Below are 18,603 nucleotides of genomic sequence, written 5' to 3'. Positions count from 1 at the left end.
TGCCTGGGCTGGGCCTTGAGCATCTGTGCATGCTCAAGACCTTCTGGCTCTCGTTCTCTCGGAGATCTCATTCTCTCCAATGAGGGGCATAGAGAGGGTGGATAGGGACAGATTCTTCAGACTGAAGGGGACAACAAGTACGAGGGGGCATTCGGAGAAACTGAAGGGAGATAGGTTCAAAACAAATGCAAGGAAGTTTTTTTTCACCCAAAGGGTCGTGGACACTTGGAATGCGCTACCGGAGGAAGTGATCAGGCAGAGTACGGTACAGGGATTCAAACAGGGATTGGACGGATTCCTGAGGGATAAAGGGATCGTGGGATACTGAGAGAGGTGCTGGGATGTAACACAGGTATAGAAAGCTAACCAGGTAATAAGTATAGAAACCCAACCAGGTAGTGCATGTGCAAGACCGGAGGGTTAGGACTTCGATGGGAAGATAGGACTTCAATGAGAAACCAAGGTGGCAAGGGAGCCCCTTCTGGTGATTCAGACAGGTCGTGACCTGTTTGGGCCGCCGCGGGAGCGGACTGCCGGGCAGGATGGACCTGTGGTCTGACCCGGCGGAGGCACTGCTTATGTTCTTATGTTCTTATGTTCTAATTGATCTCATTCTCTCATTCTCTCGTTCTCTCCAAGAGAACGAGAGCCAGAAGGCCTTGAGCATGCGCAGATGCTCAAGGTCCAGTCCAGGCAAGAGGCGGGAGCTCGCATTCACCCTTACAACGAGCAGAAGGGGTAAGGACTGTGCTTGGGAGGAAGGGCGGGCGGATGCCGCTTTCAGCACGGGGGTGCTTTGCGGTTCTCGCAGGGGGGCGTTCGCGGGGTGGAGGGTTGCGATGCCGGTTTAGGGGGGTGCGATGCCGGTTAGAGCGGGGGGAGGTGGTGATGGAGCAGCGCCGGTAGCCTCGGGGGGGGGGGGGGGAGGGTTGGTGGAACGTGGAACGAATTGTTCAAGTTTCCATTATCTTCTATGGGGAAAGTTGCTTTGATATACGAGTGTTTTACGAGCATGCTTCTGGAACGAATTATGCTCTTAAACCAAGGTACCACTGTATTATCATTTTTAGGCCTTTAAATTATTATGTTTTTGTTAGATACTTCTTGCTGTTCTTTTCAGGCCTCAGCAGAATAATATAGCATTTAGGGAAAAAGATACAACCCAACAGTCCAGCACTGGAGGCCAGAATAGCAAATATCTCAACCGCCACCATGTACTTGCCCTTGGTGCTCAGGTATGTTGGGATGAAGGAGATCCAGACGCTGCAGAAGACCAGCATGCTGAAGATGATATACTTGGCCTCATTGAAACTGTCAGGTAGATTTCTTGCTAGGAAAGCTATGATGAAGCTGACACCTGCCAGAAATCCCAGATAACCCAGAACACAGTAAAATGCAATTACTGACCCTTCATTACATTCAATTAGTATTGTTCCAATTTCTGATCTCATATTAAGACATGCAAATGGAGGAGCAGTGAACAACCAGGAAAGACACAGAATGGTCTGAATAAGGGAACAGGAAAGGACGATAGAGTTAGAGACCCTGGAACCCATCCATTTCCGGAGCTTGCTTCCAGGCTTGGTGGCATGAAAGGCCATGACCACAGTGATCGTTTTTGCTAGAATGGAGGACAGAGTGACGGAGAAAGTAATCCCAAAGGTAGTCTGTCTGAGAATGCAGGTAACATCCTCAGGATGCCCAATGAATACCAATGAGCAGAGGAAGCAGAGCATGAGGGAGATGAGGAAAATGTAACTGAGGTCTCGGTTGTTGGCTCTCACTATAGGAGTGTCTCGGTAATAAATAAAGATTCCCAGGATGACAGCAGTGACCAGAAAGAAGAAAAGGCTGATTGAAGTCAGAGCTATCCCTAGTGGCTCTTCATAAGACAGGAATGTTTTCACTTTTCGGATACAGGCATCTCTGTTATGATTGGGCCATTCATTCTCTGGGCATGTTGTACAGGTGTCCATATCTGAGAAGTAAGATTATTGTCTGATTATCACACAGATATCATGGGATCTGTTTACTAAAGTGCACTGAAATATCACAAGCCCTATAACTGTTGCTACTCAGCCAAGGCTGAACACTCTAATTTTCATTCTACCAAATGGGTAGAGAGTTTAAACATAGTATTTTCAAACTCTAACTCTCAAGGCTGCATATAAGAACAGACATTATGTAGAATAACATTATCAGCAAATGCTTGCCACGGCGAACTGTAAAAGTACAATCACTTTTTCCACAATCAGAATCCTATCCCTTTCCATTCCACTGATGAGATTCCCAACCCTTTTCTCCAATCCTGATGAAATTCCAGACCCCCTTCCATCCCCGATGAGATCTTAGACCATCTTCTCATTCATCCTGCTCCCCAAGCACTTACTAGAGTGTCTCTGATGGGTCAGTGGTAAGGCAGCAATAATTACCAGATTCCTCTGCTCTATCGCAGTCCAGGATTCAAAATGGTGTCTGTGACCACTAGGTGTTAGCTTGCCATATATTGGCAATACACCTTTTTGGCAACTTGACCCCTAGAGGTATCACTATTTTGAATCTGTACTGGCAAAAATGCAGGATCCTTTGAGGATCATTGTTCCTAAGCACTAACCCACGATGGACACCCTCAAATGCAGGACAATTTGGTAACAGGGCATATTCAATAAGAGAAATTTAAAACTGTATCTCTGATCTTTAATGACCTTAAAGAAAAAGAGCCTGAGCACCTGAAGAACAGGATTTCTCTCTTTGCACCTCTAGGGTTGCTAATATCCCTAAGGAGTATCCCAACCATACCCTCTCCAAAGAAATCACATGGTATGACACCCACAAATGAACCTTCCCCAATGTAGCCTTGAATCACTGGAACAAAAGATGCTGAAACTGATCACATGACCACTGAAGGGGTGAAGGTACAACCCCCCCCCCCCCATAGTCATTCACTCCCTAACCCCTCAAATATGTGAAAGAAACAGTACATATTTGCCTGTATGGTATCTTCAGATGTTATGGCCTAGCCTTGTAGAGTAGCAAGTAGGTTCCTGGAGAGTAGCCTAGTGGTCAGTACAGTAGACTATAGAGATGGGGACCAACTTTAACTAATACACCTATGTTGGAACATGCAAGCCTTTCAACACCTACTGTATACTGTACACATATAGGTAATACCTGCAGGCATAAGGGCTATTGGTGTGGTGTATAGTTGAATCCGGTAGGTTTTTGGTGGTGTTTTGAGGGTTCATCATCCAATGTAAGGAGGTTATGGCGAGATGTGTATTGGCACCTTTTATGTGAAGTTCACTGCAGCGCCCCCTAGGGTGCCCCACTACTCTACTGGGATGTCTATGTGGCCAGTCTACTAAAAATACTGGCCCCTCCTGCATTCCAGTGGCTTCTTTTATGAAGTTTTCTTTTGGATTATTTTTCCTAAGATGGTTCAGACAGATTGACGTATTGGCCTATTTTTGAAACAGAAAGATAGTTTTCCTGGTTTAAAAATGATCATGTTCAGTACTGGATTTTTGGATGTGTACCACAAATAGTCTAAAATCAGATTTACAAGTCATATTGGAAATGCCCCTCCCTGTTATAGTCTTGTTCTGCTATTTGAATGATTTTTTACTTTTGGCATTAATTTTAGCTGATGTCTAGGCTTTTCTTGCTGTAGGCTGCCATGGATAAATTCTCCAAAAAGACAAAATTAATAAAAAAAAATATACTGAATACTAGTATAACCAGGTTTATACTGTACATAAATAGTATTTAAGTGTCTTAATTTTTTTACATTTTGGTGGAAGCCACTATGCTTAGTTTCCTTGATATCAGTGTACCTCTGTCCTTGGTCTAGAGGCTGAAGGTTCTCTAATGATATTTTCAATGTAAAGAGAAAGAGGGAAGTTCCTGAGCCATCATCATTGTGGGGGGCCAGTTGACTGGTAATAGGGAGCGTTCATTGATTTTTTTTTTCATTTTGGACAAGAAATGCCATCAACCTGTGGAATAATCAATCACACTTCCTGGGGATTTGATTCCCTGCATAATTTCACAGAAATGACTGGATAAACAACCACGGCTTCTGGCAAAACTATACAACAGTGAAAAAACAAAGCCAGGAAATGAGTATATAAACCAACAAGTGGGTAACTCTGTGGGGGAAAAGACTTCAGAAACCCAAATCGTAGACAAAATATGAAGTCTAATGGTTATTTTGGTTCATTAGTCCTGAAAATCACTTCAATGGCTGAGACAGATTAGCCATGTAATCACATAGACTTCAGAAGAGCATATGGGAAGGTTTTGTTGGAAATTTGGAATCTATGTACACTTATACCAGCCCTGATGAAGCCCATCTTGTATGATGAATAGGGTCCCATTGGCTACACTTTAAGCTAAATGCATTTTCGATATGAACATTCAAATCAATTGAGGTTTAGAGACCAGTACCTGGAAGATTGAGCTTCGCTCAGGGAAGTATTATTAATTATGTCTTCAAATCATGCTTTTATAAGTGTAACTGCCCTCCTGTATGTTTGTGAAGCACCCAGGTTGTGTCTTGAAGTCATGCTTTGATCAGCCAAACTTCCCTCCTGTGTGTTTCTGAACTGTGTGTTTTGTGTGAAGAGCTCAACCTCATGGTTTTATCGTCTAAACTTCCCTCCTGTATTTTCCCTCATGTTGTGTGATGAAATCTTTCTCAGTGTCCCAATATGGTGCTCTAATAGTCTTGTGCATTCCAAGCCTCATTCTGGTGTTCCAATAGCCTTTCTCAGTATACAACAAGCCTAATTCTGGTGCTGTTCCAAATGTTTTTTCAAACACCATAAAGACCCCCCAATGAATTTTCCCAAACTTGACACTTAGCTAAATCACCTTCTGGTATCCTAAAATGTAACCTCTTCACATTTCATCAAAATCCTTAGAGCCATTTTCGATATAAAAATTCCAAGTGGAGGGGCATAATCGAAAGGAACGTCTAAGTCCGTTTTCGTCTAAGTCGCAAGTCATCCAAAGTAAAAAACAGCTTAGGACACATTTTTGAAAAATACATCCCATTTTTTTTTCGTTTCGAAAATTGTCTAAATATACGTCCTGCAGATCTGATCGTCCAAGTCGCTAAATCGTCCATCTTTATACCACATTTTCATCCAATTTTTTGTCCAAGTCAAAAATGCCTAGAACAAGCCCTGTTGGATGTGGGAGGGGTCTGCAAAGTGATGGACTGAACACCCAGACATGGAACCTAAATAGTGGGGTACCTTACAGAGAACTGCTGTGAACTTCACAAAAAGGTGCATTGTCTTCATCTCACCACAGCCCCACCAAACCACCTCCAGCATCCCCTAGACCCACTTATCTACCACCCCAATAGCCCTTATGGCTGCAGGAGCCACTTACATGCCAGTAAAAAAGGGTTTTGGGGGTATATAGGGGAGTGTATTTGCTTCAATATCAATGCAGTGATTACAGGGTCTTATGGGCATGGGTCCTCCTCTCCATGGGTCCCTAACCCGCCCCCAAGATGGCTTAAGACGCCTCTGTGCAGTACAACTAGGCTTTCCTATGCCAGGCTGCCAGGTGATGATGTTCTGGAGGCACAATTTTCAAGTTGTGATTAATATTTTTATGGGGGTGGGGAGGGTCGGTGATCACTGGGATAGTGTGTGTGGGTCTGTATTATGTGTTTGCAGTGCTTATTTGGTCACTTTAGGTGGGTTTTTGTGACTTAGCCCATGTTTTAAATGGTCTAAGTCACAACGTCCAAGTTCTGTCGATCCTGTGCTGTATAACTTTCGGTTATATATGCAGTACGACTAAGTCTAAGTCTGCCCACGTCCCGCCCAAATCCCGCCCTTGACACTCCTCCTGACACACCCCGTTTAGCTATGGTCATTCAGCGGCACTATGAAGGCCTAGGTCGTTTAGAAATACGTCCAAAACCCGGTTTTATTATCGGCACTTGGACGTTTTTGACTGATGATGGTCCAAGTGCCGACTTAGGCCGATTTTTGGACATTTTTCTTTTTCGATTATGAGCCCCTTATTGTTCTTTTCATAGTATAGGATTTTGATTTAAAAAATTGTTTTTGACGTTTCAAAGATTTGAACCAACTTAAAAGATAAAAATTTTCACAAAATGCAGAAAAAAAATAATATAATACCAAAATGGGTTTTCAGGACTAATGAATGACAGCTAAACCAATATACAATCAAACCCTGGATAGCGAGTAACGTGGTTTACGAGTGTTTTGCAAGATGAGCAAAACGTTTTCTTAAATTTTAACTCGATAAACAAGCGTCTTGCAGTACGAGCACATATACGTGCGTCACGTCAAATACTCACAATATATGCGTGTTCAAGCGCGTATAACATATACACATCTCGCGCTGAGCGTGGCTGAACGTAATTAAAGCATCACACCCAATTCACCCGCAGTGTAGTGACTGTTCGAAACAAGTGAGATCTTGCAATACATAATTGTATTTTCTATTAAAGCTTTTGGGATGTGGAACGAATCGTCTGACAACATAAGAACATAAGAAGTTGCCCCCGCTGAGTCAGACCAGAGGTCCATCTTGCTCAGCGATCCGCTCCCGCGGCGGCCCATCAGGCCTAGTGCCTGAACAGTGGTCCATGATTAATTTTGTAACTTACCTCTAATCCCATCCCTATAATCTACCTTTACTCTTATCTGTACCCCTCAATCCCTTTTTCTTCCAAGTACCTATCCAAAGCTTCTTTGAACCCCTGTAGCGTGCTCCTGTTTATCACATCCTCTGGTAGCGCGTTCCATGTATCCACCACCCTCTGTGTGAAAAAGAACTTCCTGGCGTTTGTTCTAAACCTCTCCCCTTTCAATTTCTCTGAGTGCCCCCTTGTGCTTGTGGTTCCCCATAATTTGAAAAATATGTCCCTGTCTACTCTTTCTATGCCCTTCATGATCTTGAAGGTTTCTATCATGTCTCCTCTAAGTCTCCGCTTCTCCAGGGAGAAAAGCCCCAGCTTTTTCAGTCTGTCAGTATATGAGAGGTCCCCCATACCCTTTATTAGCTTAGTTGCTCTTCTCTGGACTCTCTCAAATACCGCCATGTCCTTCTTGAGGTACGGCGACCAGAATTGAACACAGTACTCCAGGTGCGGGCGCACCATAGCACGATACAGTGGCAGGATGACTTCCTTTGTCCTGGTCGTGATACCCTTCTTAATGATACCCAACATTCTGTTTGCTTTTCTTGAGGCCGTGGCACACTGCGCCAACGCCTTCAATGTTGTGTCTACCATCACTCCCAGATCTCTTTCAAGGTCGCTCACCCCTAGCGCTGATCCCCCCCATTTTGTAAGTGAACATCGTTTTTTTTTTCCCTATATGCATGACCTTGCATTTCCCTATGTTGAAACTCATTTGCCACTTTTTGGCCCATTTTTCCTATGGGGAAATTTGCTTTGATATACAAGCGCTTTGGATTGCAAGCATACTTCTGGAACGAACTATGCTTGCAAACCAAGGTGCCACTGTGACCACTCCACTTCAGACTTTGTCCTTTCCCCTACCGAGTTGTCCACTTGTTGGTTTATATACTCTTTTGCTGGCTTTTTTTTTTTCACCACAATGAATAACCCATATCTATGTTCACCCCATGATGTCACCTACCAGTTTGGTTGGAGACTTCTCCCTCTGCACATGGAATACATTCATAGCAGCAGACGGGCTTTCCTTCCCTGGGTAACTTCCTGTAACCAGGATGGCATCTTGGGCTGCATCTGGGCTGTGGTGGTGTCTGAGGATTAAGAAAACATGTAACGTCATTTGACACTAGATGCTTGTTTCTAAAATGTAATGCTCCTTTTTCTGATTACTATTTTCTTTGAGTGCCTCAACACTTAATTTTCAAGTTATCAGAAACCTGGCCAAGGTAGGCCAAGCTTAAACTTAGAATTTTATTTCTTGAGGGCTGGTTGGAGCCAGGCTAGGTTTTATACAACGCTGCAGGTAGGCTTTACACACATTTGACTTGGGCGTGTTAGAAACTGGTATGTATAAGTGGTATAGTGAGGGTGTGTGGCACACAGGGAAGCGTCACCCCGACCCCTGCCCTCTTCTCCACCTCCACCTCCCATTCCTTCCCCTCCCCCCCTGCTGTGCATGTGCCCCTCTTCCCTTCTCCTGTACTTCTTTAGCTTTCCTGGCATGAGCAGCATCACCAACTTGTTGCCTGCGTCAGCTCTCCCTCTGACATCACTTCCTGGGCACAGAATGCAGAAGTGACATCCGAAGGGGAGCCGACGCTGGCCTGAGCAGCAGGTTTGAGTTGCTGCTCACGCTGGCAAAGAGCAGGAGGCACCAGGGTATAAGTGAAGGTGTGAGTGCAATGGGAGAAGCGAGGGAAAGCGTGGAGGCCGAGAGGAGGAGTGATGCCGGTGCCCCCACCAAGATTTTAAGAGGGATTTACTTCTAAATGACTGAACCTGTGAAGTATTGAGCTTCAGCATATTTTGTGTTAATAAAGAGTCTTGCTCTGGATGGATCTGTGAAGGACCAGGATCAACCCTCATTCACACTATTACAATGTGATATACGTATACAAAGATATTTTTAAAAAGAGATTCAGTTACATAGGAATGAGCTACCTGGCCATGGTTTGATCAAACTGCCTGAAAATATTTCCTCATGCAACAGCTTTTAGAGTAGGAGTTTCTGGGACATGTTTATACTGTGGCAGAATAGATAGTAAACTTGAACTTTCAATTATTGTTTTTGGTAATATCATGTTTATTAAGGTTGAGTGCACTCAGATACACAATGCCATACAATACAAGCAATTCAAAATAATGACCACTATTCAGCAGAACAGAGAAGTTGGTCACATAACATGACTAGAGTACATCGCAAAAATAGGCAAGAGGCAAGATTGGGCAAAAGGCCAAGATCGCGTAACCAACCTTCTCTATCATTTTTATTGAAATAACACTTAAAATAGATGCCCAAACAATTTGAACTTCAATCGAACTCACATGCGTCTCAACACAAAACCCCAGACAAACCAGCACTCACTCCAGCTCACAACACACCCACACTTCTAGGGCTCAGAAGGAAGGCTCAGACAACAACAGGCAGCAAGAAAGATGTTGGCTCCAACAGCGGGAGGATACACTCCCCCAAGCACTCAATCGCAAACACAAGTAAATGCAGGACATTGCTAGACACATTACAAGTACATTGACAACCGGCAAGCTGTCACCCCTAAACATTCAAACATGAGTGGTCAAGAAGCTCTCCCTTAAACCACAATAAGTATTACACAAATCTTGAGAATGGGCCAAATAGGAGTCCAGTTCATAATGGGCTTGAGTTTTCATCTGGGTGATCCACAGAGAATAGGACGGGGCCTCCTTTGAGGCCCAGTATTGCAGTATAAGCTTTATCCCTAGAAGGATAGCATGCAGGACAAATTTCTGAGATGCCCTGTTGAGCCAAGTCCTGTACATCCCCCAGCAATAAAGCAGGGGCATTCCATGTCAGAGAGCACTGGAGTAACCCTTCCAAGCAGCGCTGCAAGGGGGCCCAAAGAGACAAAACAGGACACTCAAAAAATGAATGCAGAAAGGTTCTCCTCAGAGTCTTGCATTTAAGACACAGACCATGTTTATTCTTGGCAGAATAAATAGTAAACTTGAACTTTCAGTTCTATCCTACCCTACCATGTTTTTGGCCACTAGGCCAAAATACACAAAGCATACACAATTTACTTGCGAACATGTTGCTGATGGGGCCAAATCTGTAGCAGCCAATGAGTGACAACCATCCTTTTGACCTTTAATTTAAAAAAATTCATGATACCTATGTGGGATTAGAACCTCTCATCATGCCCTAATATCACTTAAATCTGACCTGGATGAATGAACTCTCCCACACAATCGCCTTCTCATCAATGATGAAATCCTGCCCTGGAGGAGTGAAAGGGTTATAACTTCCAACAATTTCATATTTCCATGTCTTATCAGGAAAAATGATCAAGTTCAGAATATCATATCCAATGGCAAGGTCTCCATTCTCATCCATGTACATCTCTTCCCCCAATCCATTCTTAAAGTGGAGATTCCTCAGATAATGATGGAGCTAAAGAGTGAGGTGTAAATTTTCATTAGTGCCAGGTTACAAAACAATTTATTTTCTTTACAATCATAAATAATAATAATAATAACTTTATTCTTCTATACCGCCACAATCAAATGATTTCTCGGTGGTTTACATTGAAGAGATCAAAGTACAAAATACAGATAGCAAAAGGATAATCAGAGTAGAATTATTGCAATTATTATAGAATTATTGCAATTAATGTAACTTCTATTTAGGAAATGAATCTATCAAATAGTACAGTTTAATTTCTTTCCAAAAAGCGCCGTAGGTCAACCTGGCTCCACTAATATAATTACCTAACCAGGACTGCTGTTTACTTGCTTGAAACATAAAAGTCCTTTCCAAAAATGACCTATATCTACAACCGGTAATCTTTGGCTAGGCAAATAAATTACAATTTCTGGTTCTCCTCGTGGGGTTGTATAGCACAAAATGAGACAAAAGATAGGCAGGGGCCAGTCCCCAAATCAACTTAAAAGAAATATAAGAGAATTTAAATATTACTCGTGCCTCCACCGGAAACCAATGCAGCAATCTATAGTAGGGACCAACATGATCTCTTTTCTTCAGCCCGAATATTAGACGGACAGCTGTGTTCTGTACTATTCTCAATTTTCTCATTGGTTTTTTTAGGTATACCCAAATAAACGATATTGCAATAATCCAATATAGATAGAACCAATGCCTGAACCAATAGTCTGGATAGGGGATCAAAATATTTTTTGATAGTTTTTAGTTTCCATAGTGCAAAAAAGCACTAATTCACCACGAAGTTTGCGTGTCCAACCATGGATAGATATGTGTCTAATGTAACTCCTAATATTTTTATAGATTTAGAAATTGGGTAATCATGACCATTTAAGTGAAGTGATGTTCTAGTTATTTTATCCTTTGGGCTTGCTAAGAAAACTTTTGTCTTTTCTGTATTTAATTTCAATTTAAAATTAATTGTCCATTGTTCTATTTCAGTCATAATATAAGAAATGTGTTCAAAAATTTCATTTGTTATGCTGTTTAAGGGAATTAAAATCGAAATATCATCTACATATATATAGAAATTTAAATTCAACTTTTGCAGTAAATGTCCTAAGGACGAGATGTAAATATTAAATAAGGTGGGTGATAACAGGGAACCCTGAGGTACCCCCGATGAGTTATTCAAAGAACCAGAGAATTTCCCCTCGCAAACCACTCAGTATGATCTTTTTGTGAGAAAACCCTGAAACCAGTTCCAGACTCTTCCCGAAAGCCCTATTGCATCTAGGCAGTGCAACATTATTTCATGATCGACCAGATCAAAAGCGCTGCTGAAATCTAGTTGTAAAATCGAAGAAAACCACCAGAAGACTAAAACTGATTCAAAAGGACGTGCTGAGGATCGAGTCGGTTCAGCGAACGGCCACCAGGATGGTCTTGGGGCTCAAGGATCTCAAGTATGAAGAAAGATTAAAAAAATTGCGGCTGTACTCACTTGAGGAAAGAAGAGAACGGGGAGATATGATTGAAACATATAAGTACATCACGGGACGCATCGAGTCAGAAGATGATATCTTCTGGCTCATGGGACCCTCGACCACCAGAGGGCATCCGCTGAAAATCAGGGGAGGGAAGTTTCATGGCGACTCCAGGAAGTACTTCTTCACCGAAAGAGTAGTGGATCATTGGAACAGACTCCCATTCCAGGTGATAAAGGCCAGCAGCGTGACGGATTTTAAAAGAAAATGGGATACTCACGTGGGATCTTTAAGGGAGTAAATTCAGGGGCGGGGATACTTGGAATGGGCAGACTTGGTGGACTATAGCCCTTTTCTGCTGCTTTTTTCTATGTTTCTATGTTTCTAAAACACAGCCGTCCGCCTCATTTTCGGCCTGAACAAATGGGAACACATCACTTCTTTCTACCGCCAACTACATTGGCTACCTTTCGAATCCAGAGTCCTTTTCAAGTTCGCCTGCATCTGCTACAAAACAGTATTTGGTCTATCACCAAAATACCTCTCCCCCCACTTCACTATGTACTGCACCAATAAGAAATCCTGCAGAATCCAGCTGTTCGCCTTCCCTTCCGTAAAATTATGCCAGCTCAAAAGATTCCTCGACAAAACCTTCACCTTCCAGGCGGCTAAGTTGAACCCTTGGCTAGCCCAAATGATGCTCGAGGCCCCGACCTACCTCGACTTCAGAAAACTTCTCAAAACATATCTATTCCGCGAACAGGACCCTTGACCCTCATCCCCCCGCAATAAACCAACACCCTCCCCACCCCACCCTTTCTCTCCCCCTCCCCGCCTTTGGTTCTCTTCTCCCTCCCCCCTTTCCTTCCAATCCAACTCTGATAAATTCCTGCTAAAACTCAAATATTTCCTTCCTCGTTGCTTGTAATTCCGACAAAATGTTGTAAATCCGTGTTTAGATCGGATCCTAATTTAATTGATGTGAACTACCTAGAACTCTTTGGGTATGGCGGTATATAAGAACATAATAATAATAATAAAATCAGAGCACTAGTACCTTTACTAAAAAGATGTAAAGGTGATTAAGAATTGAAGCCAAAACTGTCTCAGTACTAAAACCTTTTCTAAATCCTGATTGATATTCATTAAGGATATTAAATTTATCTAGATCAAGGGTGTCCAACCTTTTGGCTTCCCTGGGCCGAAAATTTTTTTTCTGGAGCCGCACAAACACGTAAACGCTGCAGCAAGACAGAGGAGGGAGCCAGCAAGACGGTAAACACCCGGGGGCAGCAGAGGAAAACACTGCATCGCCCTTGACCGGGGCTGCACAAAATACTTCACGGGGTTCGCATGTGGCCCTTGGGCCGCAGGTTGGACACCCCTGATCTAGATAGTTCACTAATTTCAAGTTAACCAATCCTTCAAAGAGCTTGGTAAATAAGGGGATACTCGCTATGGGCCTGTAGTTGGATTTCAGGGCAATTGAAGTTTTTTGGTCTTTAGGGATCAGTGTAATCAAAATGTGTCCCATTTCCTTATAAAATAACCCTCTGGTAAGAGTAGTAGTTACCCAATTAAATAAATCCCTTTTAAAATCAAGTGTTGCATCTTTCATAATCTCAGAAGGACATTCATCCAGCAAACAGTTTGATTTAGTATATTTGTTAAACAAAATTAAAAATTGATGCCAATTTGGAAATTCAAAATGGTCGCCGAGCATGTCCACACTGGGCTCCTTTTCATGAAGTTCCGATTGGAATTCAAATTCAGCTGTAGACAGAGGTATAGTTGCTCTCAAGTCTAGGATTTTGTTATTGAAGAATTTGGCAAGTGTTTCCGCCGATGGAGTACATTCATGATCCTTTTTCAGGACCCGAGTTGTGTCTGTTAACTTGCTTACCAGCTTAAACAATTCTCTGCTATTTATTTTAGATGTGTCTATTTTCTGTGCGCAATGTTTTGAACGTTTTTCTTTAATCAGAGTTTTATAATTTTTCATTTTATGTTTCCAATTTATTTTATCTTCCTCTTTATTTGATTTATACCAAATTCTTTCCAATTTTCTCAATTCCTGCTTAAAAGTTAGTAATTTGAGTCAAAACACTCGTTTAACACCCTCTCTTTAGAACATAAGAAGTTGCCTCCACCGGGTCAGACCAGAGGTCCATCGCGCCCAGCGGTCCGCACCCGCGGCGGCCCATCAGGTCCATGACCTGTCAAGTGGTTCCTGACTCATCCTAAAAAGCCTATCACTACTTCTATCCGTATCCCTCAATCCCCTTATCCTTCAGGAATTTATCCAAACCTTCTTTGAATCCCTGTAGTGTCTTCTGCCCTATCACTACCTCCGGTAGTGCATTCCATGTGTCCACCACTCTCTGGGTGAAGAAGAACTTCCTGGCATTGATTCTAAACCTGTCCTCTTTCAGTTTCTCCGAATGCCCCCTTGTACTTGTTGTTCCCCACAGTCTGAAGAATCTGTCCCTGTCTACCTTATCTATGCCTTTCAGGATCTTGAAAGTTTGTATCATGTCTCCTCTAAGTCTCCTCTTTTCCAGGGAGAACAGCCCAGCTGTTCTAGCCTGTCGGCATACGAAAGGTTTTCCATACCTCTTATCATTTTCGTCGCTCTTCTCTGGACCCCCTCAAGCATTGCCATGTCCTTCTTGAGGTACGGCCACCAATACTGGACACAGTACTCCAGATGCGGGCACACCATTGTACGATAAGATTTAAGTGGTGCTATTTGATCTGGCACTTCCTTACTAAACTTTCCCCATCTTGTAGGGAAATACTGATCTTCCTCAATTTTAGGACATGATGGAAATTAAAAAGTTGTTACTGTGAGTTTTGGCTTCTGTGGCAAGTTTTTCTTCGTATTATCTTTTAGCCTTCTTTAAGAATGCTTTGTATCTAATTTACTAATGCTTGCTTTGCTTCTTTTTTTTCTTCATTTGGATCCTTTTTCTATTGAAATTCTATTTTATAAATATTTGTATTTTTTTTTACTGTATTATTGTATTTCGCTGATTGTCCAGCTCTTTTTAGTGTAAACCGCCTAGAACTTTTGGTTATGGCGGTATAAAAGAATAAAGTTATTATTATTATTATTATGAACCCAAAATTCAATTGGATTTATAATTCCTCTACCAGTAATTATTTTTGTCTTTGTGTTTTTACTTCTGTATTTTGGAAGAGATTGTTTTTTTTGCCAACGTAAATCAAAGTTACAAATGTAATGGTCTGACCAGATACATTTCTCCCATGCCTCTATACAGTATTGAATCTTTGGATCAAGTATTTCTTTTGTGAGAAAGTAACTAAGGGGTCCTTTTATCAAGCCGCGCTAGCGGGGTTAGCGCATCGGCCATTTCATCACGCGCTAACCCCCACTGCCGGCTAAAAACTAACACCTGCTCAATGCTCAATGCTCAAGGCAGGTGGTTTAACGCACGGTATTACACGCGTTAAACCCCTACCGCAGCTTGATAAAAGTCAAATTATGTCCCTTATCATGTGTTTCCTCTGTATCTGGTATTAAAAATCCAAGAGTTCTGGTTTTCCCACTTGTTCCAAATGTTTATATCACCCAATAAAAGATTATATTATCCCCTCAAGGCGTTAGTAGTGAGAAACTGAAAAAATTCTTCTTTAGCATTTATCCATCTTTTAGGAGGGATATAACATAATGTCACGAGCAATGACTTCCAATTGGATATTAAAATCCTTGCAAGTTTTAAAATCTATCATATTAAAATCAAAAGATTTTTTAAAAATGATCGCTAAGCCACCCCCTTTTTTTCTAGCTCCTGGACAGTGGAAGGATTTTATATCCCTGTGGTAAAAATTATTTCATAATAACATCCGTGTCCGAGACCATCCATGTTTCTGTCAGAAATAGGAAGTCAGGATTCATTTGTACTATCCAATCATTTAGAACCTGAGCCTTGTTTCTCACAGAACGAGTGTTCAGATAATATCCCTTAAAATTACCAAAACTGGTTGGAGTAGGAGTTTCAATAAGTTCTAACTTTTTTAAAGTTCTGCTCTTAATCTTATTTCTATGAAATTTGGTAGGTTTGCGAGTAATATTTACTAGAAGAATTTGAAAGGGGCCTAGTTCCGAGCTATCATGTCAAAATTAGTTTGTTCATCGTAGTTGGCCTATGCCAAGAAAGGTGACCAGGTATTGGTTCAAGGCGCCTTTCATCACTGCAAATGACCTCATTACCAATTGGAATTTGTTAAAAGCTACCATTTTGACTAAGTTATGAATAAACAGTTCGGATGGTGTTTAGATACTAATCTAGTGCATTCAAGCCGCTAACTATTCTACAAATTTGCCAACAAATGACTATGCTTTAAATATGATTGATTATACTTATCAAGAGTCCTCAGTCTTTTCGCTCAGTCGGGGCGCACGCTAAGGCATGCGCCTTTGCCGTGTGCCTTAGCTGGCATTCCGAATGGCAGCGCGCTGTTCCCGCTGCTGAAATTTAAAGTTCTCCCAGCTGGTGAGGAGGGGCAGAGCAGACTCGCACGCCTAGCAGGAGCGAGGCTCTGAACAGAGCCGGTGGGTTTCAGGTCGCGGTGCGGGTGGTGTTCCCGCTGCTGAAATTTAAAGTTCTCCCATCTGGTGGCGAGGGGTGGAGCACGCTTGCATGCCCGGCAGGAGCGAGGATCTGAACAGAGCCGGTGGGTTTCAGGTTGCAGTGCAGGTGGTGTTCCCACTGCTGAAATTTAAAGTTAAAGTTTAAAGTTCTCCCAGCTGGTGAGGAGGGGCAGAGCACGCCCGCATGCCCGGCAGGAGCGAGGCTCTGAACATTTCTGTAGGTCCAATAAGGCCTTTTTCCACCCCATCTAGAGGAATGGAAAGATGGTTAACTTTCTAGAATCCAAAGGGTTGCAGGGTCCAAGGCAATATGGCTTTACCAATGAAAAATCCTGCCAAATGAATCTGATTGATTTCTTTAACAGGGTGACCAAAGAACGAGATAAAGGCCATACGCCAGATGTAATCTACTTTGGATTTCAACAAAGCTGAAATTACCTGAGAGGGCTAAGTTTGGACAAAAAGTGGTGAACTGGATTCAAAACTAGTTGACTGAAAGTAGATAGAGGTTATTAGCAAATAGAATTTATTCAGATGAAGGGAAGGAGAGTAGTGGAGTGCCTCAGAGATCAGCATTGGGGCTGATTCTGTTTAATGTATTTGTGAGAGACATTGCTGAACAGTTAGTAGGAAACATATGTCTTTTTGTGGATGAAGATAGTCAGCAGAGTGGATACCCCAGAAGGAGTAGAAACCATGAGAAGAGACCTCTGAAAATTAACAGTCTGCCCATCCATACCATCTACTATCCCCTTTCTGTGAAGAAGTATTTCCTCAAGCTATTCCAGAGTCTGTCCCCATTCACCTTCATCTTATGCTCTCTCATTCTAGTTGGCATGGAGGTATTGAAGTTTCTATCCTATCTCCTGCCTCACACTAGAGAGTTGCGCGGGGACAGAAATCCTACCCATCCCCGCCAAAATCCCACCTGTCCCCACCCATCCCCGTGAGGAATCCCTCCGTCCCCACCCATCCCTGTGAGGAATCCCTCCGTCCCCACCCATCCCTGTGAGGAATCCCTCCGTCCCCGTCCGTCCCCGCGAGGAATCCCCTCCGTCCCCGCCCATCCCTATAAACTTCACAAATAGTTATTTCATTTAATTATGCTACTGAATTAAAGGCTCTGGTAGACACCCATTTACAAAAAAGCAAAGACACTATTAATTTGGAAATATTAATTGGGAAAAATACATACTTTGTAAACAGGTTTCTACCAGAGCCTCTAATGTAAATTAAAAATATAAATACTCAGCAGATGAGTCCCCTGACACAACTTTTTTTTTTTTATTTGGGCACAGATGATGTGCATGTATAATTAATACATGCGAAACATCTATGCCTATTTTTAAAAAAACAAACTCTTCCTGCCCAAATAGATGAGCGGTAGGAGGCTGCTTGGGGCTTCCCCTACTGCGTAGCTGTTTGAGGTTTCCCCTGTCGGCTCTGCAGTTACTTTTTCCAACGCCTAATTGGATAGGATTATGACAGCCCTTTACAAAACTCATTTGCAAGCAAAATTGTTTCAACATTGATAGCCGTTTTCAAATCAACCAATTTACAAGCACTACAGCGACCCACAGAATTTTAAGGGCGGTTTTAGAGCATCTGGCCCTCAAAGTTCTCGAGAATCATTTAATGGGGAGCTGTGAGTTAAGCCCTTGCATTATATTAGTTGAATGCTCCCTAACATCTAGCAGCTCTTTTGATCATCTCCTCAGGCTGCTGTCCAAGTAGAAAAGTTTTAGGATCCAAGCTTACATCAATTTCTTTCCAGTATCAATAAATTGTAGGACATGCCCACCATATATGATAAACATTCTCCAACACACCCTTGCTAAATGCCAGTAGATTCTCCAAGGAACGTCTTATGAAGGCTAGTATAGCAGATTTTGCAGAAGGCAATGCTTTTATGGCCAGTAAAAGTTCTTAAAGTTGAATCGGTTGAGACAAGAATTCCAAGTATTGTGGGTCAACGTGAGGTAGATCTTTCAAAAAAAACAACTATTTATAACCATAGCAGAAACAGTACACTCGTCTTCTTTTCCTAACTGCCTTGCAGAAGCACACGTACTCGACCGGAAGTCTTCCCCCGTGGCAAGAGCTGATGTCGGATGGAAGGCTTTGCGTCAGTCATGTTCAGTGTGCAGGGCTCGCAAAGCCCTCCCTCCGATGTCAGCGCAGACATCAGGGAAGACTTCCAGTCGGCTACGTGCGCTGCTGCAGGGCAGGTAGGAAAAGAAGACGAGCCTCGCGGCTCGAGTTGCATCCAACCTCGCGGGATCCCCTGCGACCCGAGGGGGGCATCCCTACGGGATTCCCATAACCCAAAAGGGGAACCCATGGGATCTCCGCGGGTCCTGCGGGATTCCCGTCGTCCTCGTTCCCGTACAGCTCT

At 42.7% G+C, this 18,603-nt stretch overlaps 1 protein-coding gene across 1 annotated transcript in view; it reads right to left on the bottom strand.

Annotated features, from left to right (window-relative positions):
- Nucleotides 1-1,082: 1,082 nt before the first annotated feature.
- Nucleotides 1,083-18,603, bottom strand: part of LOC117368648 (vomeronasal type-2 receptor 26-like) — a 29,509-nt gene continuing 11,988 nt past the window's right edge. Inside the window, exons 3-5 of the mRNA XM_033962374.1 lie at nt 9,891-10,118; nt 7,653-7,779; nt 1,083-1,978 (exon numbers count right to left, since the gene is read on the bottom strand). Of these exons, the coding sequence (XP_033818265.1) occupies nt 1,083-1,978; nt 7,653-7,779; nt 9,891-10,118 (1,251 nt within the window). The remainder of the gene's footprint in view (nt 1,979-7,652; nt 7,780-9,890; nt 10,119-18,603) is intronic.

This window comes from Geotrypetes seraphini, chromosome 10 (assembly GCF_902459505.1).
Source record: "Geotrypetes seraphini chromosome 10, aGeoSer1.1, whole genome shotgun sequence".
Taxonomy (NCBI): domain Eukaryota; kingdom Metazoa; phylum Chordata; class Amphibia; order Gymnophiona; family Dermophiidae; genus Geotrypetes; species Geotrypetes seraphini.
The sequence above is the reverse complement of the archived record's forward strand: the minus strand, read 5'-3'. Positions and strand labels throughout refer to the sequence as shown.